The following is a 15,115-nucleotide window of genomic DNA, read 5'->3' as shown; positions in this document are numbered from 1 at the left end:
CAAATAAGACCCACGTATCCTCCTCTCCTCGCTTCTTCTCTCTCCGGTCTTGAATACACTTTATATGGATCGTGACGATGTGACGGATCAGACCGTTTGCAACCCATGTATTCTATAATTTTAATATCGCCACCCAACGCGCCTAAAGAATTAATAACTTCAAATAACTTAATGCATTTAAATTGAATAAGTTGGGGCGCATTCCAGGGTGAACCGGATTTGGAACCCCTTATTTGCCAATTGGCACCGCGCGCTATGGTTACTTCATTTTTTTCAACAAATCCCGGATTTATTATCGAAGTGACCCATTTATAAAACGTTGGAACATGATTTAGATGAAATGTGTGGATTATAAGAAGAATTTGGATGAATTTTTCTTGAAAAAGGTGAAATATTCTAGCGGATATTTCGCATTGTTGCCTGTATACGGTCAAAAAGTGTGTTAGATTGGTGTATGAAAGAGGGTTTCATCGTCCAAAATCGAAGTCAAATTAATTGTTTTTTTTCTGTAAAATTATACATTTCTTATTAATTATATCTTTTTGGTGTAAGTACAAATAAAATTATGCATTTAAATTGTATTTTTGCGGTAATTTTACATATTTTTCAAAAAGTTTACCGTGCGTTTATCGGGGTCCAACTACGGTCGCGCCGCATTCAATAAGTGCTTGGTAGTGAGAGTTGTATGAAGCAGCGCAGTCATAGATAATACTCACAAAACAGTTCATACAATTTGCAGCGCTATAAAATAGTGCATGGCTTGGAGTGTGTTCTTAAGGCATCAATCATATCAATCTGTCGCATCCACACTTATAATTAGCGACGGAAAGTAATTGTTGAAAATCGCTATAATTTAATTACTGTTTAGTATCGTTAACTTGTGACTTTCAAAGGTTATAATTATTCATATCCAACTTCAATTATTAATGTTCGTTAATTTTTTTGTGAATGTCGACCTGTCCGAATTTAGTAACATGACGACAAATAATTGGGGAATTTCATAAATTTGGAAAAGAAGAGGAATTCTAAAGTATTTACAGATAACTCATCTTCCACAACAATATGGAAAACATTGTTGGAAAAGTGAAACATATAATTATTAGGTAACTAGAGTGGCAGAGTAATAGCAATAACTAGGAATATCCGATTCAAAGAAAGCTGTAGTTGAAGCAACTTAATGAGTAAATATAAGCGTCAAGTTAAACAATATTTAACCTTTATCAGTCAAATTCCGATGAAATTCAACTTTCAACGAGTTCTTCGATTTCGGAGACTAAATTTAATGAGTGGGTTGTTTTGGAACTGTTACCTTCCGACGAGGACTATGTGCCCGTCTTCAACTCCCCGCTGCAGCATTCCGTTGATGGCCGTCTTGGCGACATTCAGCGTGCCAGTCACATTCACGTCCAACATCTGACGCCAATCGTCCGTCTTGCCACCTGACAACCACAAACAACAAAACACACGTCATCACTACAATGCGCCATTCAGGTTTATCCAGACTGTTAATCGGGAAACTGGACACAAGGGGCAGCCGCTTATATGTGGCATATCTCCAATAACAGAACACAGGTCATTCACTCGCAAGGGAATGTGACCAGTGGACCTTGAGATATTTTCGATAGAAATTTATGAGGTAAACGCCTAAGTGTATTCAACCCGCGAGGAAATAATCTCGTGATACAATGACAATATTGCCCCAATTATATTTGCGGCAACTCTTTTACCCCGTTGCTTGGCATAAATCTAGGATGTTTACTAATACCCACATCCTATCGATAATATCTCGAAAACTAAGGCCCATTTGAAGGTTTAGCAGAAACACAACTCTTGAAATGTTTCATTTTCAAACTCACTGCAAAGTTTGAACGCCATCTGGTCAGTGGCACTCCCTGGTCAGACCCAAAATTGCAATTAATAAAATAATTTGGTAGACGTGGGCGAGAAAGATAAGTTACGATAAAACAACAAAAAGGCTTCCTCTCTCACCCATTTTGTGGTATGTTTCAAATAAGAAGCCGCGAAAGTTTCCGCTCACTTGGCGACGTTGTATAGATCCGACTCATAAACTCGTTCAGAAAAGAATCATGAATTAACGGAAGGAATGGCGCATGACAGTGTAAACAACAAAAAGTGCGAATACGAGAAGTAGCTGAGAAGCGATGACGCGTGCGGCAGGAGTTAGTGACGACATCAACTTGTGTGCTGGAGGGTTGAGACCATCTATTTTTCGCCTCGAGAAGTATGTGACGCATTTCAGGGAATATTATTCTCTAAAGAAGGTAAAAACGTGATTATATAATGTTAAATACTAGACTAAAAACAAATATTGATAATTTTAAGATATAAATAAAATGAAATAAATTTAATAATTATACAGAACCATCATAAATACTGATTGGGAATGGAAACTTGAATGCATAATAGGACGAAATTTTTCATTTAAATCATAAAACAAACACGATTAAAAAAATATTTTTTCGACATTTTCCTTGAAATTCCATTCTTGCTGGACACAAATTTCAAATCAAATTTCCTGATTTTTCTGTAGAGAGGCCTTTCTGATTTTACTCATTGTCAGTTGTCAGCTGTTACAACTGATATTAGTTTTCGTAGGCTAAAAATGGCGCATGAACAACACTGATATACTTTCGATCGCAGGGACGCAGATAGGAATTAAGGCTGGGGGGGGGGGGGGGTTTAGGTGCAACTAACACCGGGGTGGCGGGGGTATGGAATACCCACCAGGATAAGCGGTAGGTGCGAGATTAATAAATTGCGGAATTTTAAGATAAATGGTTCAAAGTGGTGATTTTTACGGCTTTATGAGGGATATTTTATTAATCCTTACACTATTATTTTAGTAATATCAATCAAATTAAGTAAAATGGATTAAAGTTAAAATTTCTCTGAGCTCTGGGGGGGGGGGTTTAACCCCCAAAACCCCCCCTCGCTGCGCCACTGTTCGTTCGTACACTCAAACGGATATGCCCTTTCATACACTTTGCCATTGAGGAAGTTGGTCGCAGTATTATCCGGACCACTGACGTCACGCTGTTTACATTAGCAACTGATTGTGAGTGAGTCCATTCAGGGTGTGTTTTTCATCGTCTGTCTTGTTGAAGCGTGATTTATGCCGCCATTTTAATCGGTTTTCTAAAATATGTTCGCTGCGTGACGATGAATGCATAACGATCCATTATTCTCATTAATTAACTTAACGTTTATGATCGCCAGGAACAAAATTGAAAAGTTATGAATTGAATAGATGTCATCCGTACGAATATAAATTTTGGTTCCCAGGCCTATTTTTATTGATTGCTTTTGTGGTAACCCGCATTAAGACTTAAAAATGGCCTACGTATGCCCGAGACATCACCAGGGTTGATCAGTGGCGCAGCGAGGGGGTGGTTACGGGGGATAAACCCCCCCGCCCCCCAGGGCTCAGAGAAATTTTTAAGTTTAATCCATTTTACTTAATTGGATCAGTATTACTTATAGCACAGTGTCAGGATTAATCAAATATTCTTCAGAAAGCCGTAAAACTCGCCATTTTGAACCATTATTCTTAAATGTTTTTCTCGAGGAGGGCCCCCGCAACTCCTGCTTACCCTGGCGGGTATGCAATACCCCCAACACCCGTAAGTATTAGTTGCTCCTAAAACCCCCCCTAGGCTTAATTCTTCGCTGCACCCCTGGGGTTGATGACCGTGTCGCCTTTATTGAACATCAATTTACAGGTGGTGGGAGGTGGTGGAAGGTTATCCCTACGTCTTTCTTTCTAGAAATGGCTATAAGTCATGTTTCAATAATCTTCTGTCCGTTTTCTCTATCAAGATCAATATACCGAAGAATAGTGAAGCATGGCTTCCAGTCATTTATACAGGATGGTGCTCCATAAGTTCCTTTTTTGTGCGAAAGATCCACAGAGAAAAAAATCATCCGCCTTGACCGGGATTCAAACCCGGATCCCCCGATCTGGTCGAGTGCTTTAGCCAGTTAAGTTACCGAGGCGTCATTCTTCCATGTGGATATTTGTGGGCACTACCGGACAAGGTGTTGCTGGACTGCTGAGCATATGATGTCACAAGCAGTCGAATCGTGCGCACAGCGCCACAGCCGGAGAGTAGGCCCGGACATAGAACACTTTTTCATAGATTAGAACATAGATTTCCTTTTTTGCAATGCGCGGCAATTGGTCGGTTGGTGTCGTAGCAGAGCGCTTGTAATCTTCTTCGACATGCAGTGATATAAAGTTTTGATCGAAGCACAGTTCATTCGCCATCATGCGTTGGAATAGTGAGGAGCGTGCGTTTGCCGTTTAGGCCTACTTTTCGAGCGGATGTTCTGTGATCGCTACCCAGCAGGGTTGTTACAGGAATTCATTTTCCCACGGCTAAATGGGTTGGACTTGGGGGACATTTGGTTTCAACAAGACGGTGCAACAGCACACACCACAAGAGCATCGATGGCTGTTTTGAGGGAACAGTTCCCACAACACTTATAATCTCAATCAGGGACGATTTCCAGTGGCCAGTCTCATCTCCCGCTTTGTCCCCTTGTGATTTTTTTCTATGGGGTTTTCTGAAATCCCATGTTTATGTGAGCCGTCCAAGGACCCTACAAGATTTAAAGAACAACATCCAGGAAGAAATTGCCAACAGAACGCCTGCTATGCTTGAAAATGCCATGACAAACACCAAAAATCGGTATACCCAATGTACCAAGAGTGGAGGACGTCATCTACATGATTTGATATTCAAGACTATTTAAAACAAAACCTTAGGTATGCACCTATATTTTAAAAACCAAATAAAATTTTTCTGATTCATACAATGTGTTTTATTAAGTTAAAAAAAGAAGTTATGCTCCCCCCTGCATAAAGAAATAAGTCCTAAAAACTCTCTTCCAGAACCCACCTAAAAATTGATGCTCATTAAAGGCAACACAGTCATCAGCTCTGAAGTCGAAACCGACATAGGAGAGGGAACGTTGTCCATTTGTTAATCTTGACGGGGGTTACCCCAAATTCTATTAATATTGACGAACATAGACCGCGAAAGTGTCAGTAATTTAGCCCTAACTATGGCTTATTCCCCCGTAAAATTCGGATTGCTTTGCCCTTATGCGAATCGAGTGGCGAATTTTGTAAGTCCATTTTTAAATACGTGGTGAGCGACAACACAACTGAAGAACGACTGGAGATTCCTCTATCGTAACGTTCGTGGATTTTTTCTCTGTTGTTAGGCGTAGCGGATGCTACTATTGGGGGATGTAACCATGGTGATCCATATCAATCTCCTCGTGACGAAAATTGCGATGTTAAACCAATATTTTTCCCTAGAAACGCATACATTGTTTACTCGATCGAAGTACGAGACTAAAAACAATTTCTAATCATTGAGCGTGTCAGAGCTTAGTAGGTTTACGTCATATCCATCTGCTAGTATCTAATTTGAATCTCGGTTCGCGTTTGTTTGTTTGTGCAGCCAAAAGCGTCGCTCTTTATTCGCAATGGCTTCTTCGCAGTCCCCAGATAGAGGGAATGGCGAATTGAATTCGCGTGAGTGCGCTATGAAAACGAAACCTTAGAAATGAGATCCGCGCGAGGCGACAGGACGTCAATGTGGACGGCGAATTTGAAGCGATTAACTCAGCCCTGGATTCGAAAGGGGTTCTCTCTCAACGAGGTTAAATAAATCAACTTGCGATTCTTTCGTAGGAATCCCACAAAGACGTGAGTGCAGGTGATGCAAGGGTAAAGGTCATGAATGATTCATCAAAGCACAACCCGGCCCTTCTGGCAATTATTTACCATTATTATAGGTTTTCAACATTTTCAGGTGAGTTGGCATGGCACATTCTATCCATCATTCAGGCCTGTTCTCTCTCCAACGTTGAAATAAAAATATTATAAATATATATATATATATAAATAAGTAAAGAAACTGAGCATCGAATTTCTTTGTTTCAGGCTCACGCATCAACTATTTTCTTCGATATCTTTATTATTAATTCTTATTCGTCCTTCTTTCTTAGCTTCCACTTTATACCGCAAAGCGCCACGATCACTCACACACACGATACATCAACCCCTTCGATACGTCAATTAGAATCGAAATTCTTTCGACTTCTTGAAGTTAAGCCAGGTTTAAACATCGACGTTGAGCATTGGCTCAAGAACATTTCGCTACTATTATCTACGCAGAAGTGTCCAAACAGTACCAACATGCTTCGTGAGTGCAAAGGAAGGAAAAAAACAAAATAAGTTGGAGCTGTGAAGGAGAAATAATGTCATATCCTCTTCCTTTGGAGAAATTTTAATCAATGGTTGACTTTCCCTTTATCCCTAATCAGTAATAAATTGAAAAAGAAAGCAATATATAATTATATTCCTTGCCTGGGTAGTTTAATTAACAATTTTCTCAAGCGATATATCCAGAATTCAATGGGCCCCCAATGGTCCCTTGACGCTTACGGCGATTATAAATGCAATTGACGCACAACGTGTTACTGTTTCGAGGGAAAAGGAACACATTTCTTACAAATAAGAAAGTGAGCGTCACATTTTCTCTAGATGATCTTTCCTCAACAAAAAGAGGAGAAAAAAACACTTTCCGCGAATATTACAATAATGGAAGATTCTCCAAATGGTCTCTAGATGTGTTTTTACCCACTACGCATTTAAATGGGTTTACATAAGTCGCCACTCGCGTCGCTGACCGGAGAGCGATCTGAATTTCACGGGGAAATAATCGTAAATCATGACCGTAAACAGAAATTAATTACCTCGAATATAATCGATCGGATACATAATTTTTCCATGCTATCCCTCGCGTATGAAAATATCGGGCGCTTTCCATTCATGCGACTCACACGTCGACTATTGTCGACTCGCGGTAATTGTTTATAACTCTCCAATTCCTGCGCGTAATTCGATGTTGACTTGTGTCACAACAGTCGGCGACACATACAGAATGGAACACGAAAACCGTGACGCGAGTTGACGTGTGTCGATGAATGGAAAGCATCCATTTTGTTGCAAATATTGAGAGTGAATGGATCGCCATGCACACGTCGCCACATTGCGGACATTTATGAAAACAGATTAAAATTAGCGCAGCATGAAACGAGGTTCTACAATACGGATTGATACCTCCTGCATGTCGACTCTGAAACTGAGAAAGGAGTGCGATACAGAAGAAGAAGAAGGGGAAAAATAAGGCAGGAGCAGATGCAGAAAAAACTAAAGGGGGGGACGTAAAAGATATCTCGAGCTAACTTTACTTTTGTCGTAATGACGAATAAATAAGTCGCATGCAAAGTTAAAGAAAGTTTTACTTATACTGATAAATACGCATATTCAAGACAATGTCATATTATGATGTAAAAAAGTAGGGAGGGACGGACCCAGGATTTTTTTCGGATCCGGATTCGGATCGCATACTTGATTTTCGGAGCCGAATCTTTCGGATCGGATATTTTCGGATCCAAATGCATTTTCAAATTCCTCACGCTGAGATTCCCCCGATGATTGTTCAATCTCTTGGGAAGAGTCACACTATGTGCCAGTCGTATTTTGCCTATTTTATTTTCCACGGCTGAAATTCTCCTACGTAACCTCTGCGAGAGCTATAAAACAAAAAGGTTCATGAATAGGACAAGAATCGCAAGCGACGGCGCATTCGAAGAGAGAATCGGAACTCTTTCCACCCTTATGGGATGTTGCATTCACTGAAGCTATTATTTAAAATTTCGGATCCAGATCCGATGTCTTCGGCGACTTTGAATCCGATGTATCCGATGAAGGGCAATATCCGCGGATATTAGGATCCGAGGTATCCGATCCGACCATCCCTAATTAAAAAATTCGATGGAAAAATATTCACCTCTGCTAATGTATACAGTTTATAAAAAATAGAGAAGTAGGCAGCTGTGATAAAATCTGGACCGAACTGTGAAGAAGCAAGAAAAGGGAAAAGAGTGAAACAAGGCAGTGCACTGTCCCCCGTAATTTACAATGTTTACAGCGAGAAACCCGTCAATTAAATCAAAGAAAAGACTTGGGGTCTCAGTATTCACCGAGAAAGAATTAGTATGCTGCGATTTGTTGACGATAATGCCCTCACAGAAAATTTTTTGAAGAGGACTTTTTAAAGAAAACATAGAAAAAGATTTAAAGAATTGAAAAATATGGAAAGTACAATGGCCAGATATCAGCTGAAAATAAACAAGGAGAAGGCAAAGATATTAGTGTGTAGAAAAAAAAGAGGAGGCGAGGGCAAAAACACCAAACTAGGGACACAGAATATTGAAGCGATGAAAGAGTGACTGCATATGTATCCGCCACTGGAATAAGGGAGATAGGGTGCTGACTCGCTCACCGAGGAGGCTCCCTCCGACGGCCATGGCCGCGTTGGCGATGCAGAGGTCGACGCCACCGAGTTGCTTGGTGGCCCAGTCGAAGGCAGCGGCCACCTGATCGTCCTTGGACACGTCCATCGCGAAAGGATGGAATTCACCCTTCTCGCCGCTCAACTCCTCCCCCAACTCCTGTTTAAACAAACAACAACACAAGTCAACTGATGATCCATTCGAAGAGTCATGCATAGATGTATGAATAGATAAACTCTTTCCCTTCCTTTGCATAATTTCATTCTTTGGACGCTGTATTATCGATGAGTATCTTATGCGTCAATTTAGTCCAATTTCCTTTTTTCACTACGCAGTCAAGTGTAAGTAAAAACAAATATGCCAATTTAACATTCATATGTGGTAAATGAGTGAGCCAGCAAAAATGTTTACTCAGTGCTGTAGTTGGCCCGGTACGGCGTACCCCCTAAAATCCAAACTCGTTATAAGCGTACCGGTTGAACTACCTTTTTAAATCTGTGAAAAAATAGCCCTTCTGTAAATTGTCCAATGGATTTCAGAAAGACAAATTCGGAAATGATTATTTACTTGTTCAGAGTTATCTCGTGACACAACTTGGAGGCCTATTACGAACGGCTCACCGCATGCGGTGAGATACCGCCTGCGGTATCATACCGCCCCGAAGCGCGTTTACCGCCCCCGAGCGATTACGAGTGGCCACCGGTCGGTATCATACCACGGCTTAGGGGTCGGTATGATACCACGGCCAGCTACCCCGGTGGTGAGATACCGACCCCCTAATGGCGGACGTCTGTTTACATTTTTCGGGTCGAGCTGGCGTTTTTAAAACAAAATATCCGACGATAGAAACTCGGAAGCTATCATATTTTGTGTTATTTATAATATTAATTTCTGAGTAAGCGTATAAAATATAAAACTGGAGCCGACTGGAGCAGTTGAACAAAAAAAGTATAATACCCATATAACAACGTTGTAGCCGTCTGAGATGAGAGAGAGCCACGGCCGTAGGAGATGGATACGTTGATTGTAAGTTGACCCTCATTCATTTATTTAATTAGAACAATTTGGATGTTTTTTAATGTCCGCTATGTTTTTATATGCAAAAACTTCTTCCATTTCTTCATAGGTACCGGAAAATTCGTCGTTAAGGACTGCCTGTGCTTGTATTGTATGGTGAATACAGCTGTTGCTCGCCGCTTGGAGATTTCTACGAACATCTTTTGTGGCAAAATATTATTTTTTCAACGTGACAACTTCATTGTATTGCAAGGTGAATACTACTTTTGCTCGCTGCTTGGAGATTTCTACGAACATCTTTTGTGCCAAAGTAGTGTTATTTTCAACGTTATAACTGCTTGAATTGCGAGATGAATGCAACTTTTGCTCGCTGCTTGGAGATTTCTACGAACATCTTTTGTTTCAAGATAGTGTTATTTTCAATGTGACAACTACCGTTAATCACAGTACCAGTGGTTGTAATGCACAAAGTTTGACGAGGTTGACAAATATCTGCCAAGAGCTGCAATTATCACTGTTCCATTGTGGTTGGTTTGTAAACAGTGGTTTACGCTATCGAGAAGTGTCTGATAGTAATGTAAAAATTCAAAATTGTCAGTGGCGTTTTTACCTTCGTCATTCACCGCAGAGATTACAGTTCACGACCAAGCTATCAAGTTCAAAGCCATGTGTGAAATTTGTTTATACTAGTATATCAATCGTACCAAGGAGTTTTAGTGAGAAATGTCACCTGTGCCAGTTGCGTAGGATAATGTGAGGCTTAAAATCAGTGATTAAATAATTGTTTTCATCATAGCGAGCTCTTGATTGTAAGGTTTACGTAATGAATATAAGAATGGTAGTGACTTCCAGTTTTTGATGATCGTATTTGCCTATTTACCATTATTTATAATGGTGTGAGCTTGTATCGATTGTGGATTTTACCTGAAATATTGAAATAAGTTGTAGCCTGTGTGTGTGATTGCCGCAGAACCGATTCGCGATCTCACATGTTTATTGTGGGCAGACTGTTTTGCTGTGGTTGTGTACCCGTGAATAAACCAAAGAAATGGTGAAACTCTGTGACATTATATTGAAATAAAATTTTCTTGTAATCAGTAGTGCATATCTTGTGTTTTTTAATTCTCCGTTGCTTTTCATAGATAACAGCCAAAAAGTTATTTTTCATTATTTTTAAAAGTGCCTTTCTTGTTCTCTGAATTGGCATTAGGTTTCCAAACCCCGTTACTTACACGAAAGGAATGCAGAGCAACAGATATTTTGTCATTTCACAGATGTTGAGTGTCATATTGTCTGTGATTAAGGGTCTCCAGCAAAGTATATTCGTGGTGGATTTTCATATATTTTTTAAGAATGGGCATTTCGGTCAAAGCTCAAATGGAATTAGTGGTTCACCTTGCCCGTTGGCCCTAAAAGTACTTCTATCGTAATTTTTCGATGGTCTGCCATGCAATTTGTCACTACCTGCGTCTGCTCATACGTGATTTTTTGATGATATCTTCCGCAAGTCACTGCTAATTATTGTTTTATTCAACTTTTTATCCTATAAGTAAGAATTGAGGAGCAAAATTCGTTCATTTTTCAAACTTTTAAGGCGAATTAACGAAGGACTCATCCTTATTACACTAATATACCACTAATTGTCTTTATCGACTGCCAACAACTCTTGCCGAAATATTCGTCTGCTAGGAACAGTTGCCGCGGAATTGGAACACCGCACGCCCTTGCCATTGGCTACACCATTTTCGGGCTGAAGGAGCTCAGAATTTTTCATACAAACGTCACTTCCGCCGCATCGCCCCTTACCGACCCCCTGACACGTACTCTCCGCCCGGCGGTGACTTACCGACCGTCCCATTCGTAATCGCAAGGGACGGTATGATACCGTATACCGAACGAAAACTCCGCCCGGCGGTAGCGTACCGCCCGCTCGTTCGTAATAGGCCCCTTGGAACTAATATAAGGGTTGGAGTTTGACATTTCAATCGTGGCCGAATGTATGTATAATACATGTTCAACTGTTGGCAAATTATGGTGAGTATCGCCAAAATTCTTCCCAGCTACAGCATTGTGTTTATTTCAAATATAATTTTTATTGTAAGAAGTAAACTTTTGTTACTATAGGTGTTATAATTATTTGGGTTTTCACCCTTTTAATCTTGAAGGCATTCGCAGATAACGAAAATCTCTCTCGCTTGCTCATGCTCTGATTTTACTTGTTTGTCATATAATTATGCAGGGATTCTAGTTTTTTTAATTTGGTGCTAGGAACTCTTTTATACAAAAAAATAATATAAGAAACATAAAATTGGAATAAAAATTAGCAATGGCAGGGAAACGACAATGGAATAGTAGGTAATCTGAAACGATTTTTTATAACTTCCATCTGATAGTGCCAGTGTGAACTTATCGAATACTTGCTATACTTGTTATACGTTTTAAATTGAAATTTCCGTAAATTTTTCTAATGTGATTGCATTTTTTATGCAATTCCGATGAGATTTTACAGATTTTGATCTAGGTACAATAAACCCATTCGACCCAAAGAGATACTGTACAGTTTTGTTTGTTCATATCAATGAAATATAGTTTAACCCTTTATAACCCAGAGCTGAATATGGGAAAGATTGAAATTCAATACTTTTCACTTGAAAACTGTGAAAATGTTTTACTCAATCATAATTATTGTGGCAGTTACAGATTTCGCCATCAAACTTCACGGCAGAAAAGAACACGTAGTTTAAATATCTCCTGAATAGAACTGAAAGTGCAAAAATTTTTAATGTTGCTCAGAAGCAACATTGGGTTATAAAGGGTTAAAAAATCACTGCCTTCGTTTTGAAATATGAATAATTGCCCCCAACAAAATTGAATCATGTTTATTTTTTATGTAAAAAAAGTGTGCCGAAGCTTTATGGAATTTTTAGGGCACTCTGTAAAAAATTCTGAGGTATTTTGGCGAATTTTTAAAAGCAATTTCTACAGACTTTTTCAGCTGGGGGCTGATATAATGATAGAATTGAAATAGATAGGTAAGTAGAACTTAAACTTTTATGAATAGACTCGTCATCAGACTTGTGTTTCATCTTCAATCCTTATTCGACAAGTTCAGGAATGCATCAACTGATCGCATCGGAGATTTCTTAATTATCGTTTGGAGAAATTTATTTTACATTTATTTTTCCTTTATTGGTCCATTTTTATAACACAATGATTACACTACCTCCAACTTGAAGTCAGAATGTGAGAAAAATCCACAGAGAAAAAAATCATTCGCCTCGACCGCGATTCGAACCCGAATCTCCCGTCGAGTGCTCTAGCCAGTTAAGCTATGAAGGCGTCATTCCGGGAAGTAAATCCCTAAAAGAAGGAGGGAAGTGCCCTTAAAGTTCCATAAAGCATCGGCACACTTTTTTGAGATAAAAAAATTAACATATACATATTCAATTTTGTTGGGGGCAGTTATTCATATTTCAAAACGAAGGCAGTGATCATTTAACCTATATTTGATCGATATGAAGTAAATAAACTACATACATCTCTGGGTCATATGCGTTCATTGTAGATGAAAATCTGTAAAATCTCTTTGGAATTGCATAAAAAAATGCTATTATCTCCTATATTATTTCTACTATATAGATACCTTTTTCTCAACTTATACGCAACCAAACTCTACAAATGAGGTACCAAAATGCACAGAATTTATCAGAGAACATGCGAAGGCATATCTTACTTCCTAAATATTGCTATTGTTTCCTAAAATTGGCTATTAAAAAAAACAAAAACCGGTAAATATTCCTGACTTTAACGGCGCACAAACTGATACATTTGTTCATTTGAACAATATCTCGCATTCTTAAAATAACTTTTATCAAAATGCGGCTGATTCCACATTCAAGTCTGTTGATACGTAAGTGTGAGTCATCATGTGCGTTTAACAGATGATAGTGTAATTATTTCCAATGTTGTGTTTAAAGAGGTCCTCTGACCTCAATTTGTACATGAACATTCCAATTAAATGTGTACATCAGACCCTGCCTTTTTTTCTACATTTTAAAATTAGAAACGCGCCGATCCCTCTGTGGACCTGCATTGAAATGAGCGGGGGAAGCCCGCAGGGAGCGGGCGCAGCACACTCGTTTTATAAAATTTTAATTTTCAGTTTGTGCATTGCGGACTCCGTAAAGCTATCACCGTGGCTAGTCCCGGTATAATTAAATTAGAGACAGGAGATGAGAGCACCACGGTTTTTAAGAGCCCTCTAGATTTCTACAGAGTGACTACTGACTTCGTGCGGGAGTAATTTTGAGAATGGCCACCCAGAGAACTCTGGGTTAAAAGCGATTTCAACGAACGCTACTTTCTGGAACTTTCACGGATAATCCAAAACAAATCCCCCTAACGACGGTAACCATGTATTCAGTCCTAATGATTCTGCAGTGCACTGAAAAATGATAACTGGAATAAGCTATTTACATGTCCAGTGGAATTTTGAAGTCTAAATACTTTTTTGTCACCACGGTAACATACATATATGGTCGCCCATACTACCTTAGTCCAGTTTCTACATTGAGCCTGAATCACACGATCAATTTTTTTTCGTCGCGAAAATGATCACTAGACTGATCACTCGCAAATGATCGTCGCCGGCAATTGTTTTTCGCGATCGCGATGAGGATTCCCATCGCTATTTTTCACTACTCGTCCGGTCGCATTTTCCGTCGCTAAAACCGTCCCTAAAACCCCATATCAGCCAATCAGAACGCATGACCGTACGGTGTGATTGCAGCGTAGTGTTTGGCAATTGTGGGAACGACATAGATAAACAAACACGCTATATATTTTCGTGATACGGGTCCTATGACAACGAGCTGTGATATCAGAAATGATGCGAAAAGCAACGGCGGGAGTGACCGTGTGATTCAGAAAAATGATCACTAGAGCGATCGCTTTTCGCGACGGGAAAAGTGATCGCGATAGTGATTACTAGAGCGACGAACAAAAATGACCGTGTGATTCAGGCTTTACTTCACTTCGCTGACCTTGTGGAAGCCGGTGAGTTGATTTTACTGGGGGCTTACAGCAACGGGTCACATTTACAGATAAATACTAATAGCTACCTACAGACACGTACCTACCCATTGAGAAACTTTTGCTGAGTAGCCTTCCCATGAGGTGGGGGTTGTTAAGATGGCCTTAGGATCCCCCCCAACCACCTTTGTGGTGACAAGGTGCTCGTATATGAATTGACCCACGGTGATATCCGAGAAGGGGATTGTGGGAAGGGTGACGTCACCTTTTGGGGGGTGGGGTCGTGAAAGAGAGACATCTTGCGGTCAGATGAAGACTCTCACTTCACTCCATGCATTCACACACTTCTCACTTCCCAATCTAAATTATGAAACTCTCTCCACAATGATAATGGGGTCGATTGCCTATCACCATTTCCTTCGCCTTTAGCTCAGGCCTCGAATTCTGTTTTTTTTAAGTGAGCAAGCGACGCTTTTGAACTAAAAAAGTGACAAAATGACGAAAATTTCTTCGAAATAGTATGTAACCTCCAAGAGAAAATAAAATAGCTACGGTGATTCTTGGCTTCTACGCATGCGGAAAATGTTGAAATCGGAAATAACCAAATCACGTGATCTCCTCTCATTCTAATCTCTCCTTGTGTAGAGTAAGATCGGTAATTAGCTAATTCCAA

The 15,115-nt window shown here is 39.8% G+C and overlaps 1 protein-coding gene across 1 annotated transcript in view; it reads right to left on the bottom strand.

The window, feature by feature from the left end:
* Positions 1 to 15,115, bottom strand: part of LOC124166842 (dehydrogenase/reductase SDR family member 11-like) — a 49,078-nt gene that overhangs the window by 6,992 nt on the left and 26,971 nt on the right. The window contains exons 2-3 of the mRNA XM_046544541.1: positions 8,385 to 8,553; positions 1,310 to 1,439 (exon numbers count right to left, since the gene is read on the bottom strand). Of these exons, the coding sequence (XP_046400497.1) occupies positions 1,310 to 1,439; positions 8,385 to 8,553 (299 nt within the window). The remainder of the gene's footprint in view (positions 1 to 1,309; positions 1,440 to 8,384; positions 8,554 to 15,115) is intronic.

The sequence above is a fragment of the Ischnura elegans genome, chromosome 10 (assembly GCF_921293095.1).
Source record: "Ischnura elegans chromosome 10, ioIscEleg1.1, whole genome shotgun sequence".
In the NCBI taxonomy this organism is placed as follows: Eukaryota; Metazoa; Arthropoda; class Insecta; order Odonata; family Coenagrionidae; genus Ischnura; species Ischnura elegans.
The sequence above is the reverse complement of the archived record's forward strand: the minus strand, read 5'-3'. Positions and strand labels throughout refer to the sequence as shown.